This window comes from Sinocyclocheilus rhinocerous, unplaced genomic scaffold (genome assembly GCF_001515625.1).
Source record: "Sinocyclocheilus rhinocerous isolate Xijiao unplaced genomic scaffold, SAMN03320098_v1.1 scaffold1256, whole genome shotgun sequence".
NCBI classification, from domain to species: domain Eukaryota; kingdom Metazoa; phylum Chordata; class Actinopteri; order Cypriniformes; family Cyprinidae; genus Sinocyclocheilus; species Sinocyclocheilus rhinocerous.
This window is the reverse complement of record NW_015646445.1, coordinates 1,874,611-1,891,770: the sequence shown is the minus strand read 5'-3', so window position 1 is coordinate 1,891,770 and position 17,160 is coordinate 1,874,611. Positions and strand designations below refer to the sequence as shown.

Genomic DNA, 17,160 nt, shown 5'->3' with positions numbered 1-17,160 from the left:
TATTTAGCAAAATACCCCTCTCTACAGTTTATTTTTCTATCTGACTAATGAGTTTATGGTCACCAAATATGTTTTTCTGAGGTAAATGTGACGTTACGTGACATTGTACTCTTTCTTTTAACTTACCTTCGGATGTTTAGTCATGTTTATTTTGTGCTGAAACTTGTATTAATGTGGAGGAGATGATCAGTTCACGTGCGCCTCGCGCTGCCGCGTCTGATGATCGAGGCGCTACAACGATCTGTCACTCCGCATTAAACAGCGCCAAAACGGTATTTATTGTTTGAATACTGCAATACAACGGACAGAAATTTAAATCTGAGACTTTGTTTCATATTAAAAGCACCAAAGCACAATGCTTATTGCAATATATTGGATGGGAGGTGACCTTCAACGTTCCGTCCATTAACTGAAAACAGGACTAATCGATTCTTGGGATTTAAGAATCGATATCGTTCCGTAAAAATGAGAATCGATTAATATCGAGATATCGATATTTTTTACCCAGCCCTAATTACATCATATTTAATCCATTATAGGTTATTTAAAACTTGTGAACAAATAATTAAAGTTTGAAAAACAAGAAAGAAAAGACTTAGTCCATTTTAATATTAATGATATTATAATGTTCTCCCACCAGCTCAAGACTATTAATGAGTTTGTTGCGGCTGGTGTCTAGGTAATAAAAGTCAAGATGTGAACCTAGGAATAAATATTGAAACTTGACCAACAATGCATTAAAAAAAATAAACAGAAAATGGATCACACCTAGCTATCGTATATCAGTTCTCACAGTGCAGTGACCATTTTCAGGTTCATTCCTGATACTCCATATTTACTTTAGCATTTTTTAATCAAGAGCGTGATACAGTAGGGTAACTTTAGGGCCACCCGTGGGGAAAAAGGTCTGATTAGCACACACTCACCAGAGGAACATTTACCGTCCACAGCTCTCCTCCCAGTTTGCAGTTAATCTGCAGAAGGATCTTTTGAGCGATGCTGCGGAGCTTCTGTGGCTGCGAGATGGTCCGTACGTTGATGGCCTGGGAATAAGTGTCACAGATGTGAAATGTTTAATATGAATACATGCTGCCACAAATACGCAAGGCAAAAAACCCCCAGCTAATTAAAGGGCTAGTCCACACAAAAATTTAAATTCTGTCATTAATTACTACCTCTCTGGGCCTTGAACTTGGTAGTTCCATTGCTGTCTATGCAGGGTAAAAGAGCTCTTAGATTTCATAAAAAATATCTTAATTTGTGTTCCGGAGATGAACAAAGGTCTTATGGGTTTAGAACGACATGAGGGTGAGTAATTCTTGGTTGAACTAACCCTTTAACAGCTAAATAATTCCACTGACATGGGATTAAAAATATATTAAAATAATTCAAAATTGAATTTCAGTACAAATGAAGTGGTCAGAGGTATTATCTTTCAGGCAAAACATTGAAATAACGTTTACAACATCGTTTTAAAGGCTGAGGAAATGTACTTTTGTCCAGCAAGGATGCATTTAACTGAACAAAAGTGAGTAAATACAAAATGTAAAAAAATGCTGTTCTTCTGAACTCTCTATTCAAGCAGCACAACTGTTCGCAACATCGATAATAATGAGAAATGTTTCTTGAGCAGCAAATCAGCATATTAGAAAGATTTCTGAAGGATCATGTGACACTGAAGACTGGAGTAATGATGCTGAAAATTCAGCTTTGATCACAGGAATAAAATACATTTTAATATATACTAAAATATAAAACCATATCACAATATTACAAAATATTTCTTATTAAATAAATGTTGCCCTGGTGGGCATAAGATACTTCTTTCAAAAACATTTAAAAAAATCTTTGAACAGTAGTGTATGTGTTACATAAACAGCAACTGAACAATGAAATGCAAAGGAATTGTGTTTCGATGAAACCTGTGATGGTACTGGACTCTGGATGCAGCAGAGCTTTTTGATGGCGCTGTACAGGTCGTCTCTGTTTCCGGTCATAATGCACACGACCAGCTGCACACGGGGCTGAAAACCAGGAGAGACAATATACTATATACTACGGTATTTAGATAATACCCCAATGCACTACAAAGCCAAAAGAGCCATGGCCCATAGAGAGTAACACTGCTCTCTGAGAGAACAGTAAACGTTCCAAAGCTCTTTCATTACAGTTTTTCCAAGTCTCTCTGTGTAGTGCACTTCCCCACCTCACTGGTGAGTTGAGAGTGAATGCTCTTGACGAAGGTCTCGGTTCGATCATCCCGTAGCTCTACGCGGATGGGCCGCTCAATTCTGATGCCCATTGGTCCGGCTACCCTCGTAAAAGTAGTCACGAGCTCCTCTGCCTGATCGGTTGCCCGCCGGGGATAGAAAACAGCCCAGCAGTTCAGAGGAACCTGACAAGAGAGCAATCCGGAGACAAATACAGTAGACAGGAAGAACTACATAAGAGCAGTGTGAGAGAATGAGATTGGGGCTTTCCATTCTGTCGAGTTCAAAACATCCAAAGATCATTTTTACACTATAATGATCATCTTTTTCATAAGTTCATAAGAGCATGTTTTGATTCACTAAAATGAACCCAAGAGTCATCTTATTCAAAAATCAGACTTGCATGGTCCAGCTATGTGTTTCTAATTCATTCAAATTAACCGTCTCTACTGTAAAAGGCATTTTGTTCAGTAATCAGACTATACTAATCCAGCTATACGTTTTTGAAGTCACTAAAACGAATCAGATCATAAGAGTCATTTAGTTCAGAAATTCTATTCGGTGTTTTTTCAAAGCCTCATACATTAATGGGGTCATGAAATTGATTCATTTATCATATTTTCACATATAAGATGTTACTCTAATAAAAAAAACTCAGCGTTTCAAAACTCAAAACTATTTCCCCAGTTTAAAATGTGAATTATTCTTTTCGGCCCTTCTGAAACGCCTGGATTTGGTATCGTGTGAAGTCTAAATATGCAAACTGTTCGTCACGACTTCAAAATAAAAGTCTAAACCCTCGCTCTGAGTTTACATGTTTTGATGTCCACATATTCAAGAGTTTACAGTGGTTGTAGCATTTCTGACTTAAAGTGTCCAAATATTAAAGATTAAGCAGACAATTGAATTAAATGCTGTTTAGTCAATATTAAACAAATATTAGATCGCGGGAAAGTGTAAAAACCACCATCAGTCCTTTGGTGCCTTCTGCAGACATTTGATACAACACATAATGTAGATAAGCTATGATTATATTGTTTGATTACATTATGTATTTTAACGGTTTTGTTCAATAAAACCATATGAATACTTGTTTTTGATATTTAATTTCAACCAATTATCAATGCCTCGTTGCTATTATATATATTTTAAGTCTTTAAAGTCTTTTGCTTGCTTAGTTCTATTTTTATTACCTCAAAAAAAAATTTTTTTTTTTTTTTTTACATGATTACTTGTCAGAATAATCTACCGATTTCTTGATTACCAAAATAATTGTTAGTGACAGTCCTACTTATTTCATGTGCAAAGATGTTAGCCAATCATACCAGTGGGCATTTACATTGAAGTCTCACAGCAGACATGCCCTTTCATGCTTAAATCAGAGGGTACAAAATGACCATTTATATGTAAATCATTACCGTTTCTGGTGAACCATATTAAGATAAGCACACCTCAGGAATGACCATTTCATGACCCCTTTAATACCTACGTGTGATGTGCCTCAAACAAAATGTGCAAATTCAATCCACACATTTCTTTCACTCAAGCCAAACAAGGCTGTTCTCTTTCTGTGGTGTGAGACCTCCAGCCTTTGAAAACATGCAGGTTCTGCAGTCCACCTCCTCTGATCAGTCTGACATGTGCACTCACCCACAAACCAACGACTCTCAGTGATTTCGTTCAAACACCCTACACTGACTGTGCTGACTCACAGTGCTGATGGAGGGGTCTCGAACCACCTCTCTGGACCAGTCTACTGCCGGAGACGTGACAAAAGAAGCTGAATGCAAGCAGATGGTCTCGCTGGGCAGAGTTCTTCCTTGAGTCTGTGGAGAAACAAAATGTTTAAGTAATTCATGTTAGCTACAAACACACCAATGTATCATGAACAAAAAAGACAGTATGCACATCAATACAGTTAATACAATTAATGAAAAGGACAAATATGCCAACATTAGTGATTGTTCAAAACTACTTGCATTTGCTAACATGAGGGATTCTTTTTTTTCTTTCAAACATGTTCCATTTCACTGTCGAGATTTAAAAATACATACACATAACAATAATGCTTGAATTAACTAGTTTTCATTCCCCCCCTGCTTTATATTTAGATTCTAACCGATCCATAAAGACTCTGACTCAAAACAAAAAGAAAGTGTATTTGCATTATAAATGGTAATCTTTTTGTTGTTTTACATTTAAAACGGGCACAAAAAACAAAACCGTATATGGATATTTGTCAGGTACTGTTGGGTTTCTCTCAGGTAAATACAATATTTATCGCTGTCTCTAACGATTATTTTGGTAATCGAGTAATCTGTCGATTATTCTGAAAAATTGAGGAAATAAAAACAGACCTAAGCAAACAATAGACTTCAAAATGACTTAAAATACATACATAATAGCAACAAGGCAATAAAAATAGTTTCAAATAAAATATAAAAAGCAAGCAATCATATGGATTTATTGAACAAAAGTTGAAATATATAATATAGTAATAAAACAATAATCATCACAACTTATGTACATTATGTATTATATCAAATGCCTTTACAGCATGATCTAATCCTTGTTTAATATTGACTAACCAACATTTAAAATCAAATGTCCACTTAATCTTTCTTATTTGGCCACTTTTTTATGATATAAATGCTACAGTCATTTCTTCATCAAGAACATGTGGACATCAAAACATGCAAACGCAAAGGTTTTATTTTGAAGTCACAAACAGTTAGTATTATTTAGAAAGATGATGTATTCTGCTGTGTTGGCGTAGGTTTGTAAATGATTTACCGTATAAATCTGATAGAATGGAGCACATTGTTCCCATATGAACGTTATACGCAAATCAGACTCACAGCATATGCAGAGATGGAGTTTGCATGTGAATGATAACTGTTTGTGTGGAGCAGCATTTACTGTGAATGGAGCCGCTCCAAGATGCACATAACCTACACGCATATTAAACCTGCAACGCATATTTTTGTTTAATCGCAGCCTTTGTGAATTCATAATAGCACTCTCTTTTATTACGATTTTTAAATGGTTTTAATATTTCGTGCTTCACTTCATATATTTTGCCAGTTCATCGGCCGGGCAAAATGCAATCAAGTATTTTTTATAATAGAGTACTCAAATTTAATTGAGGAATTGTGACAGCCCTAACAATAATTCAAGAAAACGCCATTAAATCCTAAAAATAAAAACATTAAAGTGCTATAATGCTATATACATTTTTAAGTGACTTTAATAATATTAATGATAATGATAACTGATATATAGTACAAGAATATATAATAAACTATATAGAATAATGCAATATAATATATCTAGAAACATTATAATAGGGGTTAAAATGAACATTTTGTATTTTGAAAATGACGATGGATCTGTGGACGTATAGCACTTTAATGCAAAGGATGTGTCAGTAATGTTTTTTTTCTTTTGAAAGAAATTAATACTTGTCAGAAGTGACAGTAAAATTTACTATTTCGACGCTCTTTTGAACAGCTTTGATCACAGAAATAAATTACATTTTAAAATATAATATATTAATCACGATGATTTTTTCATATCAGTCGATATCGATAATTATCACGATAAATGTCAAATCTTTATTTCCTTCAAGTTTAAGCCAGATTTTTGCTCCAAAGTGAAAGTTGTAGAAACCAGACCATTAATTTGGGCTCATTATAATGATTTAACAAAATAAATATCTAAATAGAAAAATGTATTTCTTAGTTTCTGCATGTTCTAATGAGTGATATTGTTTCAAATCAAGAAACAGGTTTGGGTTGCCTGATAATATTAATAATAATAATATCACTTTTTTGTCTCTTAGAAATGCACATTTGATAGTAGTTCGAGTTAGGATGCGGAGGTAAATTTTTTTCATTATCAAAACCAGTAACATCTGTAAAAATTGTAGCAATCTCAGTTTTATATGGTTAAATTTATTCTGACCAAGTTTTTATTTATTTATTTTTAATTAAGCATTGGTCTCCCATAGTTGCATAAATTTAAATCATGATAAACACAGTTAAAACCACACATATAGTTTGAACTTTGATCCGAGCGGATAAACGGTCTGTGTGGCGCGATTCAAATGAGTCGAGCTGTTTCGTTCCGCTTTTGGCACAACATTATATCGAACTATTCATATAGTTTTATCAAGGAAAATTATATCTCGATAATTATCGTTATCGAATTATCGCCAAGCCCTACACCGAAGGCACAAAAAGTTCTCTGAACTACACTGTCAGGTGCGTGTTTCCATTCTCACCACTAGAATCTCTTGGCTGATGCTGAGGCCCCAGCGGGCCAGCTCGGAGACCGCTTCGTTATTGCTGTTGATGTTGTGCAGCAGTTGTTTGAGACTCTGGGTGTGCTGCTCGGCTCCCACATTGATGTGCATGGTCAGATCCTGAAACACAAGACGAATAGACAACCATATGTGACCCTGGAGCACAAAAGCAGTGTTAAGTCGCTGGGGTATATTTGTAGCAATAGCCAAAAATACATTGTATGGGTCAAAATTATCGATTTTTCTTTTATGCCAAAAATCATTAGGAAATTAAGTAAAGATCATGTTCCATGAAGATATTTTGTAAATTTACTACCGTAAATATATCAAAACTTAATTTTTGATTAGTAATATGCATCGCCAAGGACTTCATTTAGACAACTTTAAAGGCGATTTTCTTAATATTATAATTTTTTTGCACCCTCAAGATTCCAGATTTTCAAATAGTTGCATCTCGGCCAAATATTGTCCTTATGACTTATGTTTTGTGGTCCTGGGTCACATATCTGAACAGTTTGCAAAATAAAGCGTTCACCCACCTGACTGTGTTTGAGAATGGTTTGACTTGTAACTGATTTGTACCTTCATGACTCTGAAGTCTTTCCTCATTTTTTCAGGGATGCCGGTCATGAAGGAGAGTTCCGGCAGCAGCAGGATTTCACCCGTTATAACCTGTTATGAAACGGATCAAATTCACATGTACTTAGTATTACACATAATAAATTCACATCCTAGTACTTTGGAAAACGAATATTTATGTCACTCAGACAGGTATGTTCAATGCAGCTGTTTTGACAAAAGGAAACAAGATTCATTTCTAGTTTCAACATTATTTGTTATTCAGATATTCTTCTTTAAAGGAAAAGTATCATCTGTATGCGAAGTGACCCACATTTGGTTTTTGACCACACTGAAAATGTGTACACTTTAAAGGGGTCATATGATGCGATTTCATTTTTTCCTTTCTCTTTAGAGTGTTACAAGCTCTTGGTGCATAAAGAAGATCTGTAAAGTTGCAAAGACTAAAGTCTCAAATCCAAAGAGATATTCTTTATAAAAGTTAAGAGTTAGCCACACCTACCTAAAACGGCTCGTTCGAACACGCCCCCAGTTTTGTAAAAATCGACGCGTTTCAAAAAGGCGGGGCATAGAGGAGAAACAATAATGTACAGTATGTGGAAAATAATGTGTTTTTTTTACTTTAAACCGCATAAACACATTTCATTACACCAAATACACAAAATAATGTTCTTTTTAGCAGCATCATATGACCCCTTTAACAATTTACTCCTGAAGCCATATTGAAATTCTAATATCTCCGGAACTGAACCATAGGGCTTTAAAAATGAAGATGCCAAAAGAAAGTTTGTTAAGACCAAATATCTAAAAGGGAATTAAGATATCTTTAATATTTCTTGAGTTACAGGCATGCAGACTTTTGAGAATAAGCTTGAAATGTACCTTTTCCCCATTTTTGAATGGTCACTATTGGCACATACTATAATGCAACAAAGACTGCTCAAGTCGACAGATTTTACTAACAGACCAACCAATCTCGGTGTAAAAATAACATAATGATGCTGCCTAAAGCATGCTTTCTAAAGTACTTTTGACCGCCCTGTTATTTGACTCTGAATATCAGGTGAAAATTGTTATTTTAACACCCCCCTCTACAAAATAGTGAATTACTAACCCTAATATTTTGGCATTCATCACCATACGTGTTTATCTTTCTTCAGAAAAAATCTTAGCAAAATCAAAAATTTGAGCTGGGGACGTTTCTGAAATTTGGTTGATTTGACACTGCATGACCCAGTTGGAGGAAAATCCTGTTAAATAGATTTCAAAAGTTTTGGATCAGTATGATTTTTTAATGCTTTGAAAGAAGTCACTTCTGCTCACCAAGGCTGCATTGATTTGATCAAAAATAAAATTAAAATAGCAATATTGTGAAATATTGAAAATAACTTTTTTTATTTTAATATTTAAAAGTGTAATTTATTCCTGTGTTTCAAATCTGAATTTTCAGCAATTCGGAATCCTTCAGAAATCATTCTAAAATGCTGATTTGTTTTTTAAGGAACACATTTCATTATTATTAATGTTACAAGCAGTTGTGCTGCTTAATATTTTTGTGATTTTTTTTTTTCAGGATTCTCTGATGAATAGAATCTTCAAAAGAACAGCCTTTATTTGAAATATAAATCTTTTGTAACATTTTAAATATATTTACTGTCACTTTCGATCAATTTAATGCTGAATATACAGGTGCATTAAAAAATAGAACATCATGGAAAAGTTCTTTATTTTTTGTAATTTAATTCATACAAGCAAACTTTTTTATATTCTAGATTCATTGCACACAAACTGAAATATTAAAATAGTTTTTTTTTTTTTTTTATTCTGATGTTTACGACTTACAGCTTAGGAAAATTAAAAATTAAATATCTCAAAAAATTAGAATATTCCATTTTGAGCTTGATTAGTTTTATTAATTTTGAGTATAAATACTGGGTACCTCCTGGGCTAGTTTAGAACATGCAACCACAATTATGGGGAAGACTACTGACTTGACAGTTGTCCAGAAGACAATCGACACCCTTCACAAGGAGTGTAAGCCACAGAAGGTCATCGCTGAAAGGGGTGCCTGTTCACAAAGTGCTGAACCGAAATATATTCATAGAAAGTTGACTGGAAGGAAAAAGTGTGGTAGGAAAAGGTGCACATGCAACAGGGATGGTGCAAGCCTTGGGAAGATTGTCAGGTAAAGCCGATTCAAGACCTTGGGAGAGCTTCACAAGGAGTGGACTGAAGCTGGAATCAGTGCATCAAGAGCCACCATGCTCAGACGTCTTCAGGAAAAGGGCTATCAAGCCACTTCTGAAACAGAAACGACGTCAGAAGCATCTTACCTGGGCTAAGGAGAAAAAGAACTAGACTGTTGCTCAGTGGTCCACAGTCCTCTTTTCAGATGAAAGTAAATTTTGCATTTCATTTGGAAATCAAGGTCCCAGAGTCTGGAGGAAGACTGGGGCCCACTGTGTTTTATCAAGTCCAAAATCAATGCAGCCGTCTACCAGGAGATTTTAGAGTACTTCATGCTTTCTTCTGCTGACAAGCTTTTTGGAGATGCTGATTTCATTTTGCAGCAGGACTTAGCACCTGCCCACAGTGACAAAACTACTTCTAACTGGTTTGCAGACCATGATATTACTGTGCTTGATTGGCCAGCCAACTCACCTGACCTGAACCCCATAGAGAATCTATGGGGTATTGTCAAGAGGAAGATAAGTAACATTCGACCAAACAATACAGACGAGCTGAAGGCCGCTATCAAAACAACCTGGGCTTCAACAACGCCTCAGCAGTGCCACAGGCTGACCGCCTCCATGCCACGCCGCATTGAAGCAGTAATTCGTGCAAAAGGAGCCCCAACCAAGTATTGAGTGCATAATTAAACTTAATTAAAAACGTAATTAAAATCAAATTTTTTTTGATTGATCTTTGAGAAAATATTCAAATTTTTTAAGCTGTAAGTTGTAACCATCAGAATTAAAACAAAAAAAACCTCTTGAAATATTTCAGTTTGTGTGCAATGAATCTAGAATATAAGAAAGTTTGCTTTTTGTAATTAAATTAGAAAAAATAAAGAACTTTTCCATGATATTCTATTTTTTTTAGATGCGCCTGTATTCATTTCTCCTGAAAAAAAATAAAATAAAAAAATCAATCTACCGACTCCAATCTTTTAAGTGGTAGTGTATATGACTGGTACATTTCCTTAATTCACCTGTGCCACCCAGATGTGTGATGTAGTTCACTTTATCTATTATTAATATAAATATTATTATATTAATATTAATCAGGCCAAATAAACTGTTACAGAACAGTACCCAATGACACCACTAGATGGCAGGAGTTTGAATTCAGTTAAGCCCATGCCATTCAAACCACCACTGACCCACATGCAGCGGATAGTGATGTAGATATGTGGGGGTGTGTTAGAACGAGCCGTTTTAGGTAGGTGTGGTTAACTCTTAACTTTTATAAAGAATATCTCTTTGGATTTGAGACTTTAGTCTTTACAGATCTTCTTTATGCACCAAGAGCTTGTAACACTCCAAAGAGAAAGGAAAAATTGAAATCGCATCATATGACCCCTTTAAACAAGGACTGGTGGGACGTTGCGCTGCTGAGTGAAAGGGGAGTTTTATAATGACTGGACACTCATTTATGACACTTCATCCAGGATGAACAGCTCGTTCCGCGTGTCATTCGTCATTACGCTATTTCTACGTCACTGCGCATGCGCAGTACTTTCCAGTTTCGGTTTTCAATCCGATCAAGTGTTTACATGTCCTCTCGCTCGGATTACAAAAGGAATAAACCACCCCTTAAAATCTGATCTAAATATTTAGTCGGATCTGGCCAATTCAATCCGATTGACGTGTTTACATGTGACTTTTTTATTCTGATTGTGCTTCTAGTCCCATTACGATCGGATTAGTAGGGTCCATTTAAACGCAGCTACTGTCATTCTAAAGCTTTTTAATAACCCAAAACATAAGCAAACAAAACAGCACCACATTCCGTTCCAGAAATCCTGAAAAGCATTTTATCACCTTTCCTCCTGGTTTGGACCTCTCTTTTGGACGATGGATGAGCAGTGGTTGGTCCAGTTCCTTTATGGTGATGCCATAGTTCTTTCTGTGCATATAAAAAGCTAATCAGAAAATTGACAAAACAAACAATAAAACAGTAATTTGTCACTCTAAACTAGCATATATCTGTCTCTGCTATTATAATGAGCTATTATTTATGAATGTATGAACTTTAGCAATGTCATGTGCATCGTATATATCCAGTTATACAAGTTACGGTCCAGCTGTTGTGTCTTTTACATGCATTCAGGTCTTAAATCAGAGAAGCGGGTTCTCCACATAGCAGATGAACCTGTAGTAATCGACAAACGTGGTCACAGTTCCGTCAGCCAAGGTGAAAGTGTCTTTGGGAGACTTGGACCACTCGATGTCATCGATACGGTAAGTGCGGTTATTATAGCGCGTGATGACGATTGAGCCGACAAACTCCTTTGTGCATTCGTCCTGAAAGCTCTCACGACTTCCCTGGTAAATCAGGTTCCTACAGCAGACACACGGTTATTCAGAGACAGCAGGGTTAAGCAAATGACATGATTTTAGCCTAAAATTTAGCATGCATTTCAAACATTTTATACAGATGAGTTCTGATCCAAAACCTATGAGCTGCATTGCTGTCTAACACTCACAGCAGATCAGACAGTCTCTGAGCTCTTGGCTGCTACTCTATATCACATGATGCTGTCTGCACTTCCATTCCTAGTCACTGCATTGTTGCATTGTGAAAAACGCTGCTTATTTTCATAAAGTTGAGCTCTGCTTGTCACATCACCAATGGTCTCTAACACTTGCGTCAACATAAATGGCATCTTAACTGAAATGAACTGCAGGTCAATTTAGAATTTTTTTAATTTGAATAAAAAAAATGTTTTATGCCACGTCAGCATCAAATGCTATCTGATGGCAACAACAGAGTAATGACAAACAAACAAATTCTGAAAGAATTTAGATAAACCATGTAAAAGATCTTTAATTCTAATATTTCAACCCAGTTTATGAAGTAATGATGCATTACTTCAAGAAGTCCATAGTATAGATATAATGTTTGGGTAAAATAGTCAATCCTTAATTAGTTTTTGGATTTTTTTCATCCATACCACTCTGAACTAAATGAAATACTAAATTTCTCTCACTTTTTCTACTATATTAGATTATTTTTTTCACTTGAGCTTGTGGCAAAGAATATTGCTATTGTCTTTGCTATGAATGATTAGAAGCAATGCTCAATGCTGCACTAGAATTTGGCCAATTTAAAAATATTAATTTTATTAATATATTTTTTTATTGATTAATACTATAATAATACTACAACAATAACACTGGTAAAATAACTTTGATTAGCACAAAAAAAAACTGCTTTAGTGATGCACTTACAATTTAAGTGAAACGGGCAATGCTTAATGCTGCACTAGAATAAGTTTTGTTAATAATCAAAAAATAAACCTATTTATTTTAAAAATACATAGTTTTCCTTTTTTCTAGATTGGCTACTCACTAGATGTTGGAACAGCTTTGAAGTGGAACGAAACACTCAGCTGACAAAGTGGCACCGATTCATACATGTGGGCATGTCAGAATGATTGATTACAACTGAAACTCACATCACATCCAGCACAGAGTCATTTCGCAGCACCTTATGCGAGACGTCCACAATGAGGTAGAGGCCGCCATCAGTGTGCTTGATACTGGTGGAGTATCCAGGCCACACCTGAAGCCTGATGGACACGCATTTACAAACACAGTTAGGTACAAACTATCACAAGGATCCTGGACAGAGAATCAATATGCAAAGCATTATTGGAAGTGGTGCTGAAACGGTTCAAACACATCCAGTAATCATAGGTCAGGTGGAAAAATACTAGAGGTCGACCGCTGTATCGGTTTTGCCGATTAATCGGCACCGATAGTTGACGGCAAAATCCACTATCAGTCGACCTCTAAAAAATACTGAATCTTGAGTCGGTGTGAAACCAAACAAGGTGGAGCACAGCAATTCTGGTTGGATCGCAATCACAGACAACAATCAGGTCAGTGCAGAATACCTGTGTTTGCCGAGAATCACTACAGCGTTGGGGTCGTAATGGTTTCTGCCCACCAGCTTCAGCCCCAGTAATTTCATCACTCTAGAACAGAGAGGAAGAATGAGAGGAAAGCAGCAGGAAAAGTCAGATGTCAGAGCTGACTGTCAACAAGTCATTATAGCACAAGACTTCTCTCCTATGCACAGAAAAATTGGAGCAATACTCCACAGGGATCAACAATATGGCCTGTTTTGCACCGCACGCTCACGCTACAGCAGCAGGCTCACGTTGTGTTTTCACACTGGCAGCGTTTCCCAATACCTTACTGAATATTTGCTTTAATAATGGCCATAAATGATCCAACGGTTCTTGGTAGTCTTTGAGAATTGTTACGAACTTGATTGAAACAAAAATCTAATTTACAAGAGAGGGGATAACATTTATACTGAAATTCATTAAATTCATGTGCAAAATCCAGTTTTGTTACTGTTAAAGGGATAGTTCACCCAAAAATTAAAATGTGATGTTTATCTGCTTACCCCCAAGGCATCCAAGATGTAGGTGACTTTGTTTCTTCAGTAGAACACAAACGAAGATTTTTTAACTCAAACCGTTGCAGTCTGTCAGTCTATATATATATATAATGGAAGTGAAGGGGAATCACGGCTTTGAGAGTCAAAAAAAACATACACAAACAAAACCAAATTAAACCCTGACACTAAAATGACTGACAGACAAGAGCCGTGACTGCCCTCATTAATAAAAAAAAAAAAAAAAAAAAAAAAAAATTAGTAATTTCTATAACAGTATAAATAATACTAAAATAACAGGTGAAATCCTTTTGATTACCACTAAATATGAATTCTAACTTCACGGCAGAATTAACGTATTGCAAATGGGGCCAAATTGTAAACATTAAAATACTTACTGTTCAAACAGTATGGCCACAAGATGTAAACATAGGCATTAACATGATTACATTGTGATATATCCCTTTTCTGTTTAGACAATTTTACAACTTTTTTGCCATGACAACCTAATGTGTGAACCTTGTACTGCTGCAAAAACAACAATTTAAACCAATAATATAAGAGCTTTAATAAAATCAAAAGCATCACATTCCTGCCTTTAAACTCTCCAAAAACCACTCCCACTCATTTTCTATTGTAAATAACCTCGCTTTTTGCCTTTTGAAGTCAATATTAATTTTTGCACTAATCAAAATTCTGCCACATATGCTGTTGAATGGGTTTAACTTGCACTGAACCCGCAACATTGCTTTAACACAGAACAGAAGCCACAGTCTTCACTCCTCTTCGTGTTGTTCACATGGTTCACTAATGCGATTACACTTATTTAATTTTCCAAAACTGCTTGATGACCCCCATCTCCGATCTTTAACGGACGCTGTGGAGGGAAACGGAGTGAAGCAGGCACAGCTGAGCAGTCTCTCAGGAGCATGTTTTCACTCCAGGCTATCAAGAGCAAACAGGGTGTTCAGTCCCCACCGAGACCGCAGCTAATTGTAGATTTCAAACATGGTTGACTTCAGACAGGCCCAGTGCTGAAACTCCAGGACATCACACGAGGGAATCCGCTGAGCGATATGACTGCTAAGGGTTTTGTCTTACAATAGAGGGAAGAATTATTTGTCTGTCTGTAACAGAATTATGCCTACTGAAAACACTGAGAGAGATGTTACATTCTCTCTGAGGCAGAGTTTTTTTTTCTCGATATTCAATTTCAATTTCAAGTCCATGACCCTTGGACCACAAAACCAGTCATAAGGGTCAATTTTTTTAAATCATCTGAAAGCTATAAATAAATAAGCTTTCCATTGATGTATGGTTTGTTAGGATAGGAGGACAATATTTGGCCGAGATACAACTATTTGAAAATCTGGAATCTGAGGGTGCAAAAAAATCAAAATACTGAGAAAATCACCTTTAAAGTTGTCCAAATGAAGTTCTTAGCAATGCATATTACTAATCAAAAATTAAGTTTTAATATATTTACGGAAGGAAATTTACTAAATATCTTCATGGAACATGATCTTTACTTAATATCCTAATGATTTTTGGCATAAAAGAAAAATCGATAATTTTGACCCATACAATGTTTTTTTTGGCTATTGCTACAAATATACCCCAGCGACTTAAGACTGCTTTTGTGCTCCAGGGTCACAATTTTGACTTAATGGTGCATAGTTTTCACCCCTTACAGATAACTGCACTACACATTGCTCTATCTGTCTGTTTGTCTGACACACTACACGTTTTCAGAAGCTTTTCACAATAACACATCATACTGCAGTACATTTGGATCTACAGTATATGAATTTGCTAATGTATGTTGCCCTTGCAATGTTTCACAGGGACCTCTACCGATTACAGTGAGTGTATCTGAAATAGTGCTGGGCGGTATACCGGTTCATACCGAATACCGGTGTTTATTTTTGTTATGATATGAATTTTTAAAATACCGCAATACGGTATTTTGTCAATAATACCCAATATGTCGCTTAAACAAGGTTCGGAACGCAACACTGTTTGAAAGGGGTCCCTTTTCACTGTTGCACTGTGGTGAGGGAACAGCTGTATGTGTTACTAAGCGTGAAAGTTCAGAAACTGAAGCTGTAGAACTAACAGAACGTGATGACACAGAAGAACTCATCCACAATATCCACATTGACAAATATCAAATATCCCCCGCCCCCTGCCATCAGCTCCCGCGTCTCACAAGTGCGACTTCAGCACTAGATTTAGCAACTTTCAGACCCTTTTAGCGGCTTTTTTCCATAGAATATTCATACTGACAAAGTATTAAAAGGGGTCGTGTTTAGTCACTATTTAGTGTGGTATTTTTTGACAATATTCACTCATCATGACAGTAAAATAGAGCATTCTAAGTCAACATACTGCAGTATTTCCTCTCAATCAGTAGAAAATATGGTTAACACCCGGTCATGCATGAAAAAAAAATACCGTCATGTACCGTGAAACCGGTATAATTTTGAAAAATACTGTGATATAAATTTTTTGTCATACCGCCCAGCACTAATCTGAAATACATTTATTTCATGCCAAGTATACTAAAAATACATTTACATATCATATTTGTAATGTGTTAAAGTCTTAAGGCTGTATACCCTAACTCAAGTGAAAAATAAATATACTAAAATGTATTTGATAGGGATGCACGATATATCGGCCACCATATCGGCATCGGCCGATAAATGTTAATTTTAATGTTATCGTTATTGAACCGATAACATTTTTTGACTGATATATTAAAGCCGATAAATAATGCATTATTTCCTGCAGAGACACTTCAGATGCGCACTGTTCGCCATGATGGTTTTTAATTGCTTGAAATACTATTGGAATCACTTTGAAAAGGAAAATACAGTGAAGTGCAACATGTGCAGGAAAAGTCTGTCATAATATAATAAGAACATTACTGTTAAATAATGGAATCTTTGTGCGCCTGTGTTTAAGCGCATTGTTACGGGAAGAGCGCATTCACAACGGAGCTGCACCTTCATGACAAGCGCAGTTATTTTCGCTTGTGCATTTGCAGCCTTTTGTGCAATTGTACGTTGTAATATTGTGTTTATTTTATGCATATAGGTCTGATTTATCACATATAGAACGCGTTTGGCTAATAGAGCGCTTCAGTTTACCGGTGATCATCTTTAGCTCAGCGCAGCTCAAACAGCAGCGCATATATAACATTATAATGAGAACACTATTATAATAAAACGTTGTGAATTCTTTGGCTTAATTTGTCGTGTTTCAGCGCGTTGTTGCGGGAAGAGCGCATCCACAACATAAGTTACACATTCTGGTTAGCACGTAACTTACTTCGAGTTCACTTGTGCATTTGCGTTTTTTTGTACATATACAAGTTGTAACATTATGTTTATATTGTATAAATATCGGATTAATCTCATATATGATTAATCTAAT

General features: G+C 35.9%; 1 protein-coding gene across 1 annotated transcript in view; it reads right to left on the bottom strand.

Annotated features, from left to right (window-relative positions):
* Positions 1–17,160, bottom strand: part of LOC107707823 (piwi-like protein 2) — a 41,634-nt gene that overhangs the window by 6,597 nt on the left and 17,877 nt on the right. Inside the window, exons 9-18 of the mRNA XM_016511915.1 lie at positions 13,214–13,294; positions 12,773–12,886; positions 11,467–11,655; positions 11,136–11,220; positions 7,096–7,185; positions 6,493–6,633; positions 3,923–4,036; positions 2,207–2,395; positions 1,923–2,024; positions 927–1,043 (exon numbers count right to left, since the gene is read on the bottom strand). Coding sequence (XP_016367401.1) covers positions 927–1,043; positions 1,923–2,024; positions 2,207–2,395; positions 3,923–4,036; positions 6,493–6,633; positions 7,096–7,185; positions 11,136–11,220; positions 11,467–11,655; positions 12,773–12,886; positions 13,214–13,294 — 1,222 coding nt within the window. The remainder of the gene's footprint in view (positions 1–926; positions 1,044–1,922; positions 2,025–2,206; positions 2,396–3,922; positions 4,037–6,492; positions 6,634–7,095; positions 7,186–11,135; positions 11,221–11,466; positions 11,656–12,772; positions 12,887–13,213; positions 13,295–17,160) is intronic.